Source organism: Myxocyprinus asiaticus, chromosome 8 (assembly GCF_019703515.2).
Source record: "Myxocyprinus asiaticus isolate MX2 ecotype Aquarium Trade chromosome 8, UBuf_Myxa_2, whole genome shotgun sequence".
Lineage (NCBI taxonomy): Eukaryota > Metazoa > Chordata > Actinopteri > Cypriniformes > Catostomidae > Myxocyprinus > Myxocyprinus asiaticus.
In genome coordinates, this window is record NC_059351.1 from 38,305,863 (window position 1) to 38,324,176 (window position 18,314).

Below are 18,314 nucleotides of genomic sequence, written 5' to 3' on the forward strand. Positions count from 1 at the left end.
CAAAAGGCAGTATAAAAGTAATCCATAAGATAAATCCATAGATAAATCCAGATCTTCTGAAGTGATATGATTTTATATTTAAGTCCTTTTTTAACTGTAAATCAACACTTTCACTTTCACATTCAGCCAGCTACTGGTTGGGACTGATCCAAGGTGGAGAATGATAGTAAAAAAAGGACTAAAAATATTTATCTGTATTTTACCCACACCTATCATATCGCTTCAGAAAATATGGATTTAACCACTGGAGTTCTGGTCACCATTCATTTGCATTGCACTGACCAACAGAGCTGAGATTCTTCTAAAAGTCTCCATTTGTGTTCTGCAGAAGAAAGAAAGTCATACACATCTGGGATGGCATGAGAGTTAGTAAATAATGAGAGGATTTAAATTTTTGGGTGAACTATCCCTTTCAGAGATGTCCTCATCTGGAAAAACTACCAATATTTTTTGTATTATTAATAGTTGTATAAAAAAGTAAAATGATTTCTTATAGAGCTGGGTCTACGGATGTGGGTTAGGTTAAGTTTATAGTAATTATCATTAGCGTTATATAAAAAGTAAAATATTTAAAAGTCTATGGTATGTTCTTTTGTGTGTGCGTGCAGATGGCCTGGTGGACTGTATGGATCCTGACTGTTGCCTGCAGAGCTCGTGCAAGACTCAACCCTTCTGCCGTGGCTCTCCTGACCCCATCGACATAATCAGCCAGAACCAACCAGTCAGCCCACAGCAAGCCGCCCAGTCCTTCTATCAGCGAATCAGTTTCCTCATCGGACCAGAGAGCACGCATGTCATTAACGGAGACAACCCCTTCAACAGAAGGTAGTGCTGCACTCAACATGCACTGCAGTTTAAACCTGGAAGAGAATAGTGAGGAGTGTGCTTGGTTATGAGCTAAAAAAACTAACATAAAGAGCAGCACTTGTTCATGGCATCTTGTGATGTGAATTTTATGAATTGCACATGTCTAATTATTTCACTGGCAGACCCAAAGTATATGGAATGTTCTCATTTTGCTATAGTCATCCAAGTTCTGCTTTTCCAGTGACCATATGCAGTAACCACCATTACAAAAATAATACAAAATTACTCCCATGAATTGCTCCTAACTGCCCTCTTAAAGGAATAGTTCACCCAAAAATGAAAATCAGCTTCCTGCCTCCTCCTCCACGTGACGCATGACCTTACCAACGAGCTTACGTCATCCCTCTCATGAGCGCACGTCACAGAGATGTACGGAAGCAAACATTTGTAAAATTATATAAGTATTGTTTTGTTTCTAAAAATAATCTATCGTTTGGGTTCAGAAGAAATTTATTTGTCGACTGGAGTCGTGTGGATTATTTTGATGCAACCTAAATATGCATTTTGGACCATCAAAAAATGGTGTACATTCACTTGCATTGTTTAAAGGATGGAGCCTGAAATGAAATCCTAAAAATTTTAAATTCTGTTTTGATGAAGAAAGAAACTCAGATACATCTTGGATGGCCTGAGGGTGAGTAAATTATCAGCAAATGTTTATTTTTGGGTGAACTATTCCTTTAATGACTTTATACAGTTGCCATGGAAACAGATGTGCTGACAAAACCTCATAAGAAGCGAGTGACCTGGGTTACAGGGATAAAGATTTTTTGAAGTTGCATTAAAGTGTAATTTACAAATTATGTGGTTTGATTTGCATTGTGTATGTGAGAACACCATTACAGTGATTGGGAAGAGATGTTGGATCTGATAAAAAACGCTTGAATAAGCAATGCTATTAATTAAGCTGTCACATCCAGAACGAAGCATCTTCTCTCTGTTTGCCTGAATGGATATAATAATTTCTCAGTTGTCATGGTCAGCTGCCTTTATGGCTCCATTCTACCTTCCTTTTTCCTTTCGCTCTGTCAATTAAGCGCCTGGTGCTGTTTCAAGTCCCTCTTCGCAAATCTGCTTTTTTGTACTTGTAATGTAATTTCCTTCATTTTGTGGCTGACCACTATTCAGTGACTGTGTAAGCTAATATCTGTGGAAACAAGGGCCTGTAACTGGATAAAAACACACAGCAGGCTGACTGATGTTCTGCGACATTACATGTGCTTTTAGTCACGTTTGTATTTAAATAATGATACTTGGTAATAATACAATAATGATCAGTTTGTTTATCTCTTCCCCTGCCTCCCATGCATAACTCAATGCACATGTTCAGTTAAGATGGAAATCTCACTGAAGTTAGTTTGATTACTCTCCAAAATCGCTTGGAAAACTGTGATTCGGTCATAACAGATAACACGATTAGCTACAACAAAGAGTTTAATAGACCAGATGCCGGTGCCCCACATGCGGGGACATTAAACCTTTAAGTGCCTCTGTGGTAAGATAAAGACAAATAATCTGATAAGGGGAGGTGTAGGCTAATGTAATTTAAAAATAAATGCTCAAAGCCACGCGGGGCACATCTGTGCAGAATATTGTTCATTTTGGCTCGGGAGTGTGTTTGGCAGTCACAGAATGTAACACAACCATGTGCACCAGACTCCCTCATCCTCCCTGCTCTTGATGAAATAGAATAATGTCTCTTTAAATAATATAAATGTTTAAATAAACATTACAGTCTCTGGTTTTTGGATTCATTGTGAAGAGTTGAACTTCGATTTTACTTCTTTGTCCTAAGCCTATTTTTGTTTTAAAGGTGTTGAAGGAGTTATGACAATGAAAGGACACAAAAGATGTTTGTTTTGGCTGACTAAAGAAAGCCCCTTACTGAGTATACCTATATATCTCAAAGCTGCGCCTTCTAGGTAAAAAAAAAAAAATCATGCTAAAAATAAAAAAAGGCTGTGCCCATCCTAAGGGTAACTACCTGTTGATTCAGAGCATAAACATTGTAAAACAACACACCACTAGAGCAAAAGTGCCATTTTATCAGTTTTCTGGAATTAAATATCCATCACATACCGTACATGTATGCTAGCCGCCTTTCTCCAGATGTTTCATCAATGTCATCTTCAACCGTCCATTCACCTGAACACCTGGCTCAGCAAACCCCTGCCTGCAAACATGAAAATATCTTGTTTTCATTTTGCTACATCTTCCCCAACACTAAGTGGCCTTTTAAGAAGATTAAGCGTCTGTGTGGTGCTTGTTGGCAAAATGGAAGGTGTTTTATGCAGTGAGGTTTGGATGGAAAACAACTGGAGCAGCGAGGGGGTCAGTGCTCCAAATAAGCAGAGCAAAGTGCACTTTTGTGACCCCTTTAGGAATAAAGGAATAACCCTTAGCACCTTTGGTAGATATCCACCTGGATCCAGCCTTAATCCTTGTGATGGCAACATCATGAAGGTTATTCTTAGAGTGAGGGAGAAGGAAAGGTCATAGAGAGATAGAGACAGACAGAGAGAGGGAAACAACAACCTAGGTAAACTATACTGCAACATCATAAACAACAGACTCCTCCACTTTCTCATAGACAGAAATGTCCTGAACAAATGCCAAATTGGCTTCCAACCTAAATATCACACATCAGACCATATTTACACTCTACATACTCTAATTAAAATCTTCTCATGCTTTGTTGACTTCAAAAAAGCTTTTGGCTTAATTTGGCACGAGGGGCTTTTGCTTCAGTTCATCCATTGTGGCATTGGAGAAAAAACATACATCATCATAAAATCAGTGTACACTAACAATAAATTTGCTGTCAAAATTGGCAACAAACACAGATTTTCTCCCTCAGAGTCGTGGAGTGAGACAGGGCTGTAGTCTGAGACCTACGCTATTCAGTATATACATCAATGAAATGGTGAGAGCTCTAGAACAGTCTCCAGCACTCTACTAGACACTGAAGTCAAATGCCTCCTGTTTGCAGATGATCTAGTGCTGCTGTCGCCCACAAAAGAGGGTCTACAGCTGCATCTAGACCTACTGCACAATTTCTGCCAAACATGGGCCCTGTCAGTTAACCCCAAAAAGACAAAAATAAAGATATTCCGAAAAAGACCCAGTCGCCAAGAGCAACACCATAACTTCAAATTAGACAACATGACCTTAGATCATACTCAGAACTACACATACCTTGGAATAAATATCAGCAACACAGAAAACTTCAACAAGGCTGTGAACGACCTGAGAGACAAGGCACGAAGAGCTTTTTACACTATTAAGAAAAATGTCAAATTGACATCCCAATCAGAATCTGGCTAAAAATAATTCAATCGTTTATAGAACCCATCGCACTCTAAGGATGTGAAGTCTGAGGCCCACTCACAAACCAAGAGTTCACCAAATAGGACAAACACCCAATAGAGACCTTGCGGGCAGAATTCTGCAAAAATATACTGCGAGTACAATGAAAAACACCTAATAATGCATGAAGAGCAGAATTAGGACTGTACCAACTAATCATTAAAATTAAAAAAGAGCCATTAAATTACATGCCCACTTAAAAAATAGTGATACACAAACCCTTCACCACAAAGCCCTAAGATACAAAGAGCTGACCTCAGAGAGAAACCCCCTTAGCCAGTTGGTCTTAGAGCTGACTTTACAATCTAAAACATGTCCAGCTAAACCCTAGAACAAAACCCCTGCTAGACCAAATAAAAAAATAAAAAATAAATTTGTCAAGACTGAAGCTGAGGTGGGACCCGAACGCAGAGAAAACAGCATTTATTAATACAAAAATAAACAAAGACAAAAACTCAAACTACACAGAAGGGGAAAAAACGAGGAAATGGATGTGCTGGAGGAAAAAGGAAAAAGCACACAGGACCGACTGGATGGGGAACAGGACCGACTCGAACAAGACTTGAAGAATAACTGCGAGTGCATCCCGCCAAGGTGGCATAAGCGCAATGCACTCACGGCAATACAAGACAAGACAAGGAAAATGAGTGTCTGGATCCCGATACCAAAACTTAAACCAAACAAGACAGGGAAGTCAGGATCCAAATACCGTGCTCCAGACAAGAGACACAAGACGACCGAAGAGCACACGGCAGGGAAACCACAACCGAAGCCGTGTGCTCACATAAAGACAGAAAACAAAAGAAGACAGACATTGAACAATGATGTCACAATCCCGTCACACAAAAACCGAGACTGACAGAGCGACAGGGCCGTGACAAAAATATCTAAAACTTTGGACAGAAGCAACAGCTCAACAAAGTAAATTTGAATGCTATCTGTCCCTAAACACAGAATATAAACTGGCAGTATACCTGAGCACAGTCACCGACCCTAAACTAAGAAAAGTTCTGACCATGTACAGACTCAGTGAACATAACCTCACCATAGAGACGGGCAGACACAGACAGACCTGGCTACCAAAAGAAGACAGGCTGTGCCCCCACTGCACACAAAATTAAGTGGAAACAGAATTTTTTTTTTAACAACAAGCCTTAGTTATGCTCAAATTAGGGAAATTTTTTTTTTCACCATTTCACAACCCATCACAAAGACTTTAATCGGATACATCACAAGGACAAACTTTCATTCCTACTTGGAGAAACCCCAGCAAGCTCAAACCTGGCTGCGAGATATGTCAAGTCCTGCCATGACAAAAGGACAACCAGTGGAACAGGACCACTACCAGACAATAACCAAAACACTGTGCCACATGCATAAAATGGAAAACATAGCATAACAAACCACTTTTATTTACATTTTTTACTATTTATTTTATTGCATTTTTACATAATTTTCTTTAACTGCATGTATATGTGTGCAAATGTGTATCTATGCACACTACCATTCAAAAGTTTAGGGTCACTTACTCATTCTATATTTTATTTATTTTGTATTCTTTTTTCACATTTTAGAATAATAGTAAAGTCATCACAACTATTGAAATGGAAATATGGGAAAAAATCCAAAATAAATCAAAACTATATTATATTTTAGCATCTTCAAAGTAGCCACCCTTTGCCTAGATTTTGAAGAAATGTACTCTTGGCATTTTCTCAACCAACTTCTTGAGGTATCACCCTGGGATGCTTTTTAAACAGGATCGAAGGAGTTCCCATCTATATGCTGGGCACTTATTGGCTGCTTTTCTTAATTATTTGGTCCAAGTCATCCATTTCAAAAACTTTTTTTTTTTTTTTTTTTAAAGTTTTTGTTTTGTAATTAAATACATTTATATGTTGGCACAATTATATTTTTGTCTACAAAACTAATTTCAAACATTTAAGCATACGCCTTCATATCAAAAGGTTTTTAAGATCATGAAAAACATTTCAGTCAAGTGACCCCAAACTTTTGAACGGTAGCGTATATTTAATGTTACTATGCTTTGGCAATGTAAAGCTTTACTTTTGCCATGCTAATAAAGCTATTTGAATCATGAATCTTGAGAGGCTGTGTATAGTCTTAAATAGAGGTTGTGCTAATGAGATAAGTTCACTCTTGCAATGTAAAAATCCAGTGACCATTATGGCATTTCTCAGGAGCTTTTTTGTCATGGTGTGCTCAATGTGAGTGGAAAACATGCAGAGATAGTAGGCGTGTGATATGTGGTAAGGCTGCACAATAATAGAATAACGCTATGTAACACAATTTTTGTTCCTGTGTAGTAAGTGTTATTTCCTAATTGCTTATGCCTCGGAATTATAGAAAATGGCTATTATTCCCCACAAACTTTGCTTTGTGACCAGGACAGTGATATTTAGAAATGTACCTATGTCCAATGAGAAAACGGGTGGATTTGTGTCTTTTCGTTAACATAAAGTCAGAAAAAACAACATATGAATCCAAAATCCTTCTTTATCTGTGGTCCGACGAAGACACCGGTTTTGACCTTTGCCTCAGACAGCTTAGGGAAGAAGTCTTGAAGGTACTTGAAGGCTGCCGACTCCTTATCTAGAGCTCTGACAAATTGTTTCATAAGGCCCAATTTGATGTGCAGTGGTGGCATCAGCACCTTCTGGGGGTCCACCAGTGGCTCCCACTTGATGTTGTTCCTCCCCACAGAGAACTCGGTCCGCTGTGGCCAGTCCCGCCTGTGGTAGTGCACCTTGGTGTCCCTGGTGTCCCAAAGGCAAAGACAGCAGGGAAACTTTGTAAAACCACCTTGGATACCCATCAGGAATGCCACCATTTTTAAGTCTCCTATGACCTCCCAGCCGTACTCATCATACTTCAAGGTGTCCAGCAAGGTCTTGATTCTGTTGTAATCCTCTTTGAGGTGCACCAAGTGAGCCAGGGGAAGAGACGGGTACTTGTTACCATTATGGACCAGCACGGCTTTGAATATTACTTTAGTATAAATACATGTTAATTTGGATTCATATGATGTTTTTTTTCTGAATTTATGTGAATGAAAAGACACAAATTCGCCTGTTTTCTCATTGGAAATAGGTACATTTCAAAATATCGCTGTCCTGGTCACAAAAGCAAAGTTTGTGGGGAATAATAGCCATTTTCTATACTTTTGAGGCATAAGAAATTAGGAAATAACACTTACTACCCAGGAACAAAAAAAATAAAAATAATAATTTGTTGCACAGTGTAATTAGTTAAAATAATTAGATTACAACTATAGCTGCCACAATTACCTTATCGTGAAAAGTGTCAATTACAGCATCTTCTATGCACCTTTATTTGTTTTGTTTTTTGGTTTGGTTTGGTTTGTGTTTGTTTTGCAGTGGCTGACCATTGAAACCAATTATCCAGTGCTATGTGTCTGATTTATTAAAGGGATAGTTCACCCCAAAATTTTAATTCTCCCATCATTTACTCACCCTTATGCCATCCCATATGTGCTTGACTTTCTTTCTTCTGCTGAACACAAACAAAGATTTTTATAAGAATATCTCAGCTCTGTAGGTCCATACAAGGCAAGTGAATGGTGATTAGCTCCAAAAATCACATGAGGGAAACATAAATCTATTAAATCTATATCTTCAGAAGTGATATAATAGGTGTGGGTGAGAAAGAGATCAAAATGTAAGTCCTTTTTTCTCTAAATCTCACTTTCACTTTTACGTCTGAAAGTCAAAGTGGAGATTTAGCGTAAAAAAGGACTTAAATATTGTTTCTCACCTACGCCTATCATATAATTTCTGAAGATATGGATTTAACCACTGGAGTCATATGGATTAATTTTATGTTTGCTTTATTTGATTTTTGGAGCTAAGGTCTGATTACCATTCACTTGTATTGCATGGACCTACAGAGCTGAGATATTCTTATAAAAATCTTTGTTTGTGTTCTGCAGAAGAAAGAAAGTCATAGACATCTGGGATGGCATGAGGGTGAGTAAATAATGAGACAATTTAAATTTTTTGGTGAACTATCCCTTTAAAAAATAATTACAGTTTTGTTTTTCATGCTGCTAAGAAGGCCAATTTAAAGTTAACCAATTTGAAGCTTGTTTTGAATGTGTAGCCTACATAAAGATAATGGCATGCGGATGCCACACACAAAAGTTAATTAATGTACATTTTATTAAATTTATGAATCATAATTACAGTATAAAACAAAATATCAACAATTATGGTTTTTGTCATAATCATGCAGCTCTAGTCTGCTGTGCCACGACTAAATGCAGTAACTACACATTGCCTCAGAGATATACAGCTCTGAGGAGAGTGAATTACATCATGCTTTTAGGACAATCAGGCTGTGGCAGCTGACTGGACACTGTTGTTTTAATAACTCTCACAAAGCAAATGGGATTCCTGAGTTATGGTCACATCAAGAGAAACGGGGGCATATTTATGGAATATTTACCTGTGCGTGCAACACTGGGGTGTAGTGAGGGGTAGCACACTTTGATTCACTGCCGCTCTGCTGATTAGCCCCCCAGAAAAGCAGTAATGACCTGGAAAATCAGCCAGTAAGTACAGAAAGGTGTCCATAGCACTGTGGTGAAGTGACTCTCTGCCTTTCTGCCATTGATTAACAGCTGAAGTAGAGCTCTTCTGCTCATTCTGGCCCAAAACAACCCAAGCTCTGGTTCTCTTTGTTGCATTAGTCAAGCGCATGCTCAATTAAAGGCATAGTTCACCCAAAAATAAATGTTTTGTTGTTCCAAACATGTATGACTTACTTTCCTGTTAGTTGCAGTCACCATTCACTTTGATTAAATGGAACAAAATGCAACAAAAGTGAATGTTGACAGAAGCTAACATTTAACTGAATCAATTTTCATTTTTGGTAGGTCCCAGTGCTGTTATGCAGTACAGTAACACTCTTGGAATGCCACTTGTCCTATCAAATTAGAGGACTAAGCAGGATTTGGTGGTATTTCAAGTATGTTTAGTTTTATTTCCCCTGGGGGGAATGAGGATATGGTAAACAGTTTCAGTCCCTCAAACACTGGCTTTTCTCACATCGATCCTGATGAAGCTCCTCAATGGAAAAGCTGCCTTGGGATTTCAGGGTGAAAGAATCCCACTGCAGCCTTTAGGGGACTGAATTATGACTGTCTGTAGAGACAGGGGCAAAGGAGGCACATAAATAAGCATGGGGTGAGTGTATGTGTGAAGGAGAGAGACTTTGTGGGCCTAGACTAGAGAGAGACTAGCCTGCTAGTTATTTACAGTGGATTAGACATTTTAACATTGCAGCAAAAGCTTAGTGAATCCATGTTCATTCAAGCTGTAAATCATATTATTAGAGTGCGTGTGTGTTTTCTTAACAACTATCTGTGTGTTTGTTTTGTAGCCTGGTCTCCATTATCAGAGGGCAGGTGCTTACTGCAGATGGGACGCCCCTGATTGGAGTCAATGTGTCCTTTGTGCACTACCCAGACCATGGATACACCATCACACGGCAAGATGGCATGTATGTTTAAAACACATACACACTCATAAGTTCCATACTGTTTCTGTCCTTGAATAATTGACTGAATGTCATAATGCAGCATAGAGTACAGATGTCCCCAAAACAATCTGTTAAGCTACAGTATGTTAAAACAGTGAATGCATAAATGTGTGAACACTTTGATAGAATACATACCCTCTCAGTGCTCTACAACAGTTTGTGTATGCATGTGTTTTATAGTGCACTGTCTTATCTACCACTGTCTTTCATCTCATGAAAATGTCAGCCATTGCTTCAAGAAGCAGTGCTTTAGCAAACAGCCTGTTTAAAATGCATTGGATTTACAAGTGGGGAATCAATCAGCCAATGGGCCGCACTCCCATACTGTTAAACCAATCCCAGTATTAATAAGGAGTCGCAGCACTGCAATCATGAAGGCCTCAGGACTGTAACCAGCACAACCATCTTTTTTGTGCAAGGAGGCTGTTAGGACCCACCACCATGGTTTTTCATGTGTCATCGTTGAATTGTAAAAGAGAGCAATTATGCCAAGCACTGCTAATCTGACTGGAATTGAAATGTGGTTTTGAATTGAATAAAACTAAACTGAATTGATTTTAATTAAATTTAGAATTTGATTTGCATTCAATGGAATTAAAGATCATAGGAAAAAAAGGGGTTTTAGGGGCAGTTGGTGGACTGAACGGGTTCAGCTCATAGTTGAATTCAGTAATAAATGAATGAAAAATGAGAATTGTGTACGCTCCCCTAAGTAGTTCCAAACCAATTTCACTTCTTTCTTTTTTTTTTTTTTTTCATGAAACACAAAATATGCCATTTGTCATACCTGATGCAACAAATCTAAAGGTGCCATATTTTATTTGAGAGCTACAGTGGGGGTGATGGTTTTCAGAAGTCTTGTAATACATTACATTAATCATATGGACCATGTTTTTGGTACTTCTGTGGTGCTTTTTATAATTTTAGAATTTAGTACGCTTCCCCAATCATTTTCATTCAGGGCTCTCGATTTTAATAGAAGTAATTGCATGATATGCCAATTAATTAATACAATTAATCGCAATTCATTGCATATATAAGTATTTGCTCTGGAAGGCTTTCAAATAATATTTAAATATATAATGATTAAATAATTATAAATAGTTATATTTAAACAATTATAAATATAAAATACATTATAAACATAATAATTTAGATCATTAAAATGCATTAAATTATTGTGGAATATGAGTAAAGCTTTGATAAGGCAATACAAAAATTGGCTTTAGAAGGCTATATAGTGTTTATTTCCATATTATCTAACATAAGCTTATCATTGTCCTACAGTCCACCTCAATCCATTTTGCAATTGAATTCATCAATCTGTTTGAGATAGATTTATATTAAGGGCTTTTCTAAAGACTCGTCAATGTACATATGCATCAGAAGGACGCTTTTGGAACATCTCACTTTGGTTGTGTCCAGGGGTGGGGCCAGAAGGGTGGCACGGGGTGGCAGCTGCCACCCTAAAAATTAGCTTTGCCACCCCAATTCGGACCCCGCTCACGACCTGGAGACGGTGCGTAATGGACCTGTGCATAACTCGCATGGTCCATAACAACGTTCCACCCATGTCTGGCAGGACACAGCGTTCCACCTCAGTAGACAAATGGTTTCTATGATCTACTTAGGCTTACGATGCTATTGGGAAATACAGCCCTGTTTTTTTTTTATTTTATTATTATTCACCTTTTGTGTTCCATGGAAGAAAGTAAGTAATATGGGTTTGGAGTAATATGAGGATGAGTAAATTGATTTGAGTTTTTTTGATGAAGTATCCCTTTAAGTGAGCAGAGAGTGTAAGTGGCCATATCAACACAGAGCGGAGGAGCTTGACTGTGACAACGTACCACAGATATAGATGGAGAGAGAAGAGAGAGGTGCTAGAAAGAGGCTGCCAGAGATGTTTAATAGAAAGCGTGATGAGAGAAGAGGTTGTTGGACTGGAGGGAGAAGACCCGGACTGGAAGAGAGAGTGAGGGAGAGGGTGCAGGGGGAGGATATAGATAGCAGGAGTGTGTCCGAGATTAGCCTACTCAGCCAGCTGTTGCAGCTCTTGAACACCACAGCAGGGCAAGCCATAAAAAATGCCGGTGGATAATCATGCCTACACCTCTTCCACATCCACTTACTCCAAGAGGGAATCAAAGTACCAGCCACGCAGCTGTTAGGCTCCAATCACCACTAGCATCTCCTCCAGAGCAGGGTTACTAAAGTATTGCATTTTTAATTTAGTTTTTCTTGTTTTAATTTAGTATTTCAGGGCTGCCATAGTTGATGAGTTAACTGATATCTTTCATTTATGACATTATATTTATATCTCATCTAATACTTCCTAGTAGTTTTTTCATATTTAATGAAGTTGGTTTGTAAAAGGTTTTAAAAACTAAAATTAATTTACGATATTTTTTTTTATGTTAGTTTTTATTTCTTTTTTATCAGAAACTAAAACTAAAATTCAGTTTTGATTTTCTTATTTTATGTTAGCTTTTATTTTTATTTGATCAAAATTTAAAACTAAAATTATTTAGCAGTCATTTTTATTTATGTTCTATTTTATTTTCAATTTGTCCTTTCAATTTGTTTTCGTTTTCACACAGTGATTGTTAATTTTACTATTACTATTGTTTTTTCTTTATTAATGAAGGCGGATTGCAAAGGTTCAAATTTCATAACATACTGTGCAACAAAAACTAAAATTAATTAGTGTTTTATTTGATGTTTTTTAGTTTTGGTGTCTTGAAAATATATTTTACTTTCAGTTTTACCAGTCGTTAACAATAATAACACTGCTCGCTGTACGTTTGTATTTTTTCGGCCCTGTCTTGCTTCTCCCCCCTGCAACCTTGCAGAAAATCTGAATGTAGGACTGTATGTCCAGTGCCTGACTCATTTCCTTTCTAATAAGTCTCTCATGGCAACCCAGGGAGACAGAGCCTAGGGAGAGTTTTTGCTTTCACACAAAAGGATTGATAAAAAGGCTCAACCACATTATCATGCATTTTTCCCCATGGCAGTGTCCTGTGTCAGGAAGGAGATGGCCTTTCTTAGAAACACTTGGCTCAGAGAAGATCTGCTTTGGGATCAGGGAGGTTAAAGGAAGAGACAATTAAACCAGTTCAAGCAATCAACTCTCATGTCTAATTCATCTCAGTTACTCACTCTATCACCTCTGCAGTACATTGCATGCGTATTGCATACCTAATGAGGAGGACATTAAAATCCTTAAATCATTCAAATGTTTTTCTATGTGTGTGTGTGTGTGTGTGTGTGTGTGTGTGTGTGTGTGTGGTTCTTAACAGTTTAAAAAGATAACTGTTTGATGAGTCTGTGTGGTGGAATATTATGTGTTAATGATTATTTGTGCATCTCTGTCTACAAAATGTAATGAAAATAATGTATATACATTTTTGTATTTTGTCATATCTAGTTGATCTTAAAGGGATAGTTCTCCCAAAAATGAAAATTCTATCATTATTTACTCACCCTCATGAGTAAATAATTTACTCCCAGGTGTGTATGACTTTCTTTCTTCACCAGAACACATTTGAAGAAAAATGGAAAAATATCTCAGCTCAGTAGGTCCTTAAAATGAAGTGAATGGAGATTTCTCTTTTCAAGCTCCAAAAATCACAGACAGTCAGCATAAACATCATCCATACGGCACCAGCTGTTAGATAAATGTCTTCTAAAGTGACACAAAAGCTTTTAGTGTGAAAAAGATAAATATTTAAGTACTTTTTTTTTTTTTTAACTCTAAATCATGCTTCTGGTCAGGAGTGGTACGCACATGTGACGTAATCACATTGGCATTTGAAACACTCCAGAACTGAGGCAAGTGCTGCACAGAAGAGCAGCGCTGTTTACAAGTGAGAAGGAGGAAAGTACAGTAGCTTGGTTGGTTTTCTGTATTTATCTGTTTCTTGACTCACAATGGTGCATTTGTGTGCTTATCCTGGATGTGGAGAATATGAGATTACGTCAGAATCACGGCAACGGGAATACATCACACGAGAGACCGCTTGAACTCTACCCTCTCGTGAAGCTTACCCTCACTTTGGATTATAGTTAAAAAGTACTTAAATATTGATATTATTTTGCACCAAAAGTGATTGTTAGAAGACATTAATTTAACCGCTGGAGTCATATCGATGATGTTTATGCTGAGTATCTGTGACTTTTGGAGCTTTAAAAGAGAAATCTCAATTCACTTGCATTTTAAGGATCTACTGAGCCAAGATATTTTTCTATTTTTGTGCAAATGTATTCTGGTGAAGAAAGAAAGTCACACACTCCTGGGAAATCATGAGAGTGAGCAAATAATGAGATAATTTTCATTTTTAGGTAAACTATCCCTTTAAGACAGTCCTGTATGCCGTAATTAGGGTCCACCAGATCCCAGTTTCTAAGAGGCGGTTCTCACAGGACATATTCTTGTGCTCAAAAACAGTCTAGACTGCACACAACAGACTGTAACAGAATGCAGGGGTCTCGAGACACACTCAAAGTTCAGCTATGTTTAAAACGACTAAGCACAGCCTAATGTCAGCACACTCTCTCTGCAAAGTACTAATTAATCCCCTTTAAAGCAACCATGCTAAACATATTTGTAAAAATTTACCAAAAAAATCTAGATAAACTAGTCAACCTCACTAATCTGTTATTTGGTTGATGGACGATGATTTGTTCCCCTCCCTATTCTAAATGTTTTTCATGTTTCTTCTATGAGCTGATCACAATTGTTTCATCTCTGCAGGTTTGACATTCTGACCAATGGCGGAGCTTCACTGACACTGAGCTTCGAGCGGGCTCCATTCCTGACGCAGTTCCGTACAGTATGGATCCCATGGAACATCTTCTATGTGATGGACACCCTGGTCATGAAGAAAGAGGAGAATGACATCCCCAGCTGTGATCTCAGTGGCTTTATCCGGCCTAGCCCCCTCATCGTGGCCACGCCCCTTTCCACATTCTTCCGATCCTCACCTGAGAACGGCCCCATCATTCCAGAAACACAGGTAGGGCTCAGTGCAACTCCTGAATCCATCCCATCCAGCCCGACATTGCAACATTGGCTCGACCAATGGCATGATATTAGGGCGGGACTGTCTATTTGTCCATCCAGTGGAAGAGTGGGGTAGCGTTCAAACCTGTTTGAAAACATTTATTATTTTCACAGTTCCATTTAGGGACACTATTGGCATAAAAATTACAGACCTTCAGCTTGAAAGAATGTATAATCAGAATATTTAAAACAGAGGAATTAAACATTTGTTTTTCTCTGTCAAATCAAGCATTCTGTTTTAAAATATTCTAAAATTCTCCATGCAGTGATTCTCCAGACTTGTTGAGCCACAGTGTTCATGTGGGTGAAGCGTTGAGTCTGGCTTGCAACATGTCTCCATTCCTTCCATCTATTCCCAATAATTTCCTGTTTTCTATTTACTAATAGTGACCAAAAAAAAATAAATAAATTTAAACTGAAATATTTGAGTAAAAACATTCTTAAAAAAAAAAAACATTCTCACCTTTCAAGCTAGTTCCCATCCCACCAAGGTCTAATTCACCATTGTAAACATAAAATTCCTTTTAAGTTAAGGAGAAACAAATGGACCCAAATTGTGCAGAGGAGTGTATCATATGGCAGTAGACAGTACAAGTAGTAGAGGGGGTAATCTGCATTGAGTCTAGACGTACTAGAGTCTTGGATGAAGTGCTGTACACTGTTCAGTCATTCAGAACATAAGGAGGCTTTGAGAGCAGAGATAGCACTAAGAAAAGGCTGGAGACAGCCTGTTCCTTGCCGTCAACCTGCACCCAGCATATAGTGCTCAGAATAAAAGAGTTTTGAATCTTAGTGTGCTAAAATTCACCACAGTCCTTGGCACACCCCCACATATTGAGGAGCAGGGATGGGAGGGTTACTTTTTAAATGTATTCCACTACAGATTACAGAATACATGCTGTAAAATGTAATTTGTAACGTATTCCATTAGATTACTCAAGGTCAGTAATGTATTCTAAATACTTTGGATTACTTTTTCAGCACTGGTAGATTTTTTTTCACTTGTTTTGACTATAAAAACTCTGCCAGTACATTAAGACAAAATACACGTTAAAAATACATTCTCTGAAAAATCTAAATATCTTATGCAGTGTTGTTTCTAAATCAAGATAAATCAAATTGATCTTGTTTTAAGGATTTTTAGATATTTTTACAGGAAAACAATACAAAAATTATTATCATGAATAAGATTTTTGCCCTAATATCAAAGGTCTTACTAGAAAAAAAGAAATTATGATCAAACGTGAATTTTCTTGATAAAAAAAATATGATCGTGCCTGGTAACGTGCATGTAAAATGGCTAGATATAGCACTTTAACTTAGCGTAAAGCTGACAATTTACACAAGGTTTATTTATATTTCTTCTGCTCCAAACTTACTTCAAACTTACTTCTCTGTCTGCTTTGTATGAATTTAACACATCATAAGAAAGTGTTTCACCGCTGTTCAAATGCACTTTGGATCACATCATTTATATGTATAAATGTTCCCTATCTGTCACTCACTCGACGTTGTGTCGATGTAGTGACACTAGGGGTCACTCTTGGGAGCCCGAAACACCTCTGGTCTTTGATAAAAGGCCAATGAAAATTGTCGAGTGGTATTTGCATGCCACTCCCCCGGACATACGGGTATAAAAGGAGCTGGTATACAACCACTCATTCAGATTTTCTCTTCGGAGCCAAACGGTCATGCTCATTGAGCTGAATTCTCACGACTGTTAATTCACCTATGCTGGATCTGACGGCGCATTTCAGTGGCTTCTCCCTCCTCTGCACTGGTGCACTGCAGAGAACGCCCCTGGGCGCTTCGGCAGAAAAAAGAGAGTATATTTTTCTGAAAGAGTATATTTCTCTAAAAGAGCGGCACACACGGAACGTCTTTTTAAAGATGCGTCTTTTTAAAGATCCCTTTCCGATTGTGTGTTATTCCTGGTTGCGGTCGTTACCTCTCAACTTCAGGCGGTGACGATCACTGTCTTTCGTGTCCGGGCGCAACCCACACGGAGGCAGCGTTCGTGGATGGTACATGTTCTCACTGTGAGAACATGACCATGGCAACGTTGCGGTCGCTGCTTCTTCTACCTACGGGTTTGAGGCCAGCGCGGCTAGCACTGGGGGCGATTTGGGGAATCCAATGGGATCGCCTCCACCGGGTATCCCCCCACGGACCTCCCATTCCCCAGCACGCTCGTCTGCCCCGATCAGGCTTCCGGATGTGTCCGCCGGCTCGTCTCATGGCGAGTTCGACCTCTTGTTCGGAGCCCGTGAAGCTGATGAGTTCTCGAGCGCAGCATCGGAGAGCGGGCTTGTCCAGTCGGACGCAGAAGCCACAGCTGGGCTCCCCCCTTCGGGGTCGACTGCCCAGTCACAGGCTGATGCAGAGATGACGGACATGCTTTCCCGGGCGTCTGCGAGCGTCGAGCTATAGTGGAACCCTCCGCTCTCCCCTGAAACCTCGCGGCTCAATGATTGGTTCCTGGGCTCGCGGCGCCGCTCAAAGCAACCACGCCCCGCTCCAGTGCCTTTCTTCCCGGAAGTGCAAGAGGAGCTGACAAAATTGTGGGAGGCATCTATTACTGCCCAGTCCCGATTTCTCAGTTCCCCCGCCCTCACTACCCTCGATGGCGGGGCGGCCAGGGGCTATACGGCGATTCCCCTGGTGGATAAGGCGCTCGCGGTGCACCTATGCCCGCAGAGCGCCGCCACCTGGCGTGGACGCCCAAAGCTCCCGTCCAAGCCCTGTAGGTTCACATCATACCTGACGGCCAAAGCCTACAGTGCTGTTGGACAAGCCACCTCTGCCCTGCACGCCATGGCTCTCCTGCAGTTCCGCCAAGCCAAGGTGCTAAAAGAACTGCACGAGGGTAGTTCCGCCCCAGATCTGATGCAGGAACTGCGCTCGGCGACCGACCTCGCTCTCCGAGCGACGAAGGTCACAGCGCAGTCTCTCGGGCGGACGATGTCCACATTAGTGGTCCAGGAGCACCAACTTTGGCTAAACCTGGTCGAGATGGGTGAGGCCAACAAGACACGGTTCCTTGCTGCCCCCATCTCCCAGGCTGGCCTATTCGGCGACACTGTCCAGGACTTTGCCCAGCAGTTCTCGATGGTGAAGCAGCAGACGGAGGCTGTCCGGCATAAGATCCCGCACCTCGTCTGCTCGTCACCAAGGGCGTCCCCCTGCAGTGACTGCACTGGCCCAGGCGTGGAGCCCAACGCAGGAAGCAGACGCCACCCGTCTCACGGCCGGCTGCTAAGAACCCATGAAGATCGTCAAAATGCCCCTGAGACGGGCGACCCAGGGTCGACAAAACCCACTACATTGGAGCTGGTAGTAAGACCACTCCATCCCCCGGTGGAGGGCCGGGTGGAGAATCTTTTGTTGCCTTTTTATTTGATTTCGCCGCATGCCCAAGTGGCTGCGGTACCCAACA

At 39.9% G+C, this 18,314-nt stretch overlaps 1 protein-coding gene across 1 annotated transcript in view; it reads left to right on the top strand.

The window, feature by feature from the left end:
• The window catches only part of LOC127445439 (teneurin-3-like), a 362,775-nt gene that overhangs the window by 291,660 nt on the left and 52,801 nt on the right, over positions 1-18,314 (top strand). The window contains exons 17-19 of the mRNA XM_051705512.1: positions 609-825; positions 9,655-9,774; positions 14,570-14,831. Of these exons, the coding sequence (XP_051561472.1) occupies positions 609-825; positions 9,655-9,774; positions 14,570-14,831 (599 nt within the window). The remainder of the gene's footprint in view (positions 1-608; positions 826-9,654; positions 9,775-14,569; positions 14,832-18,314) is intronic.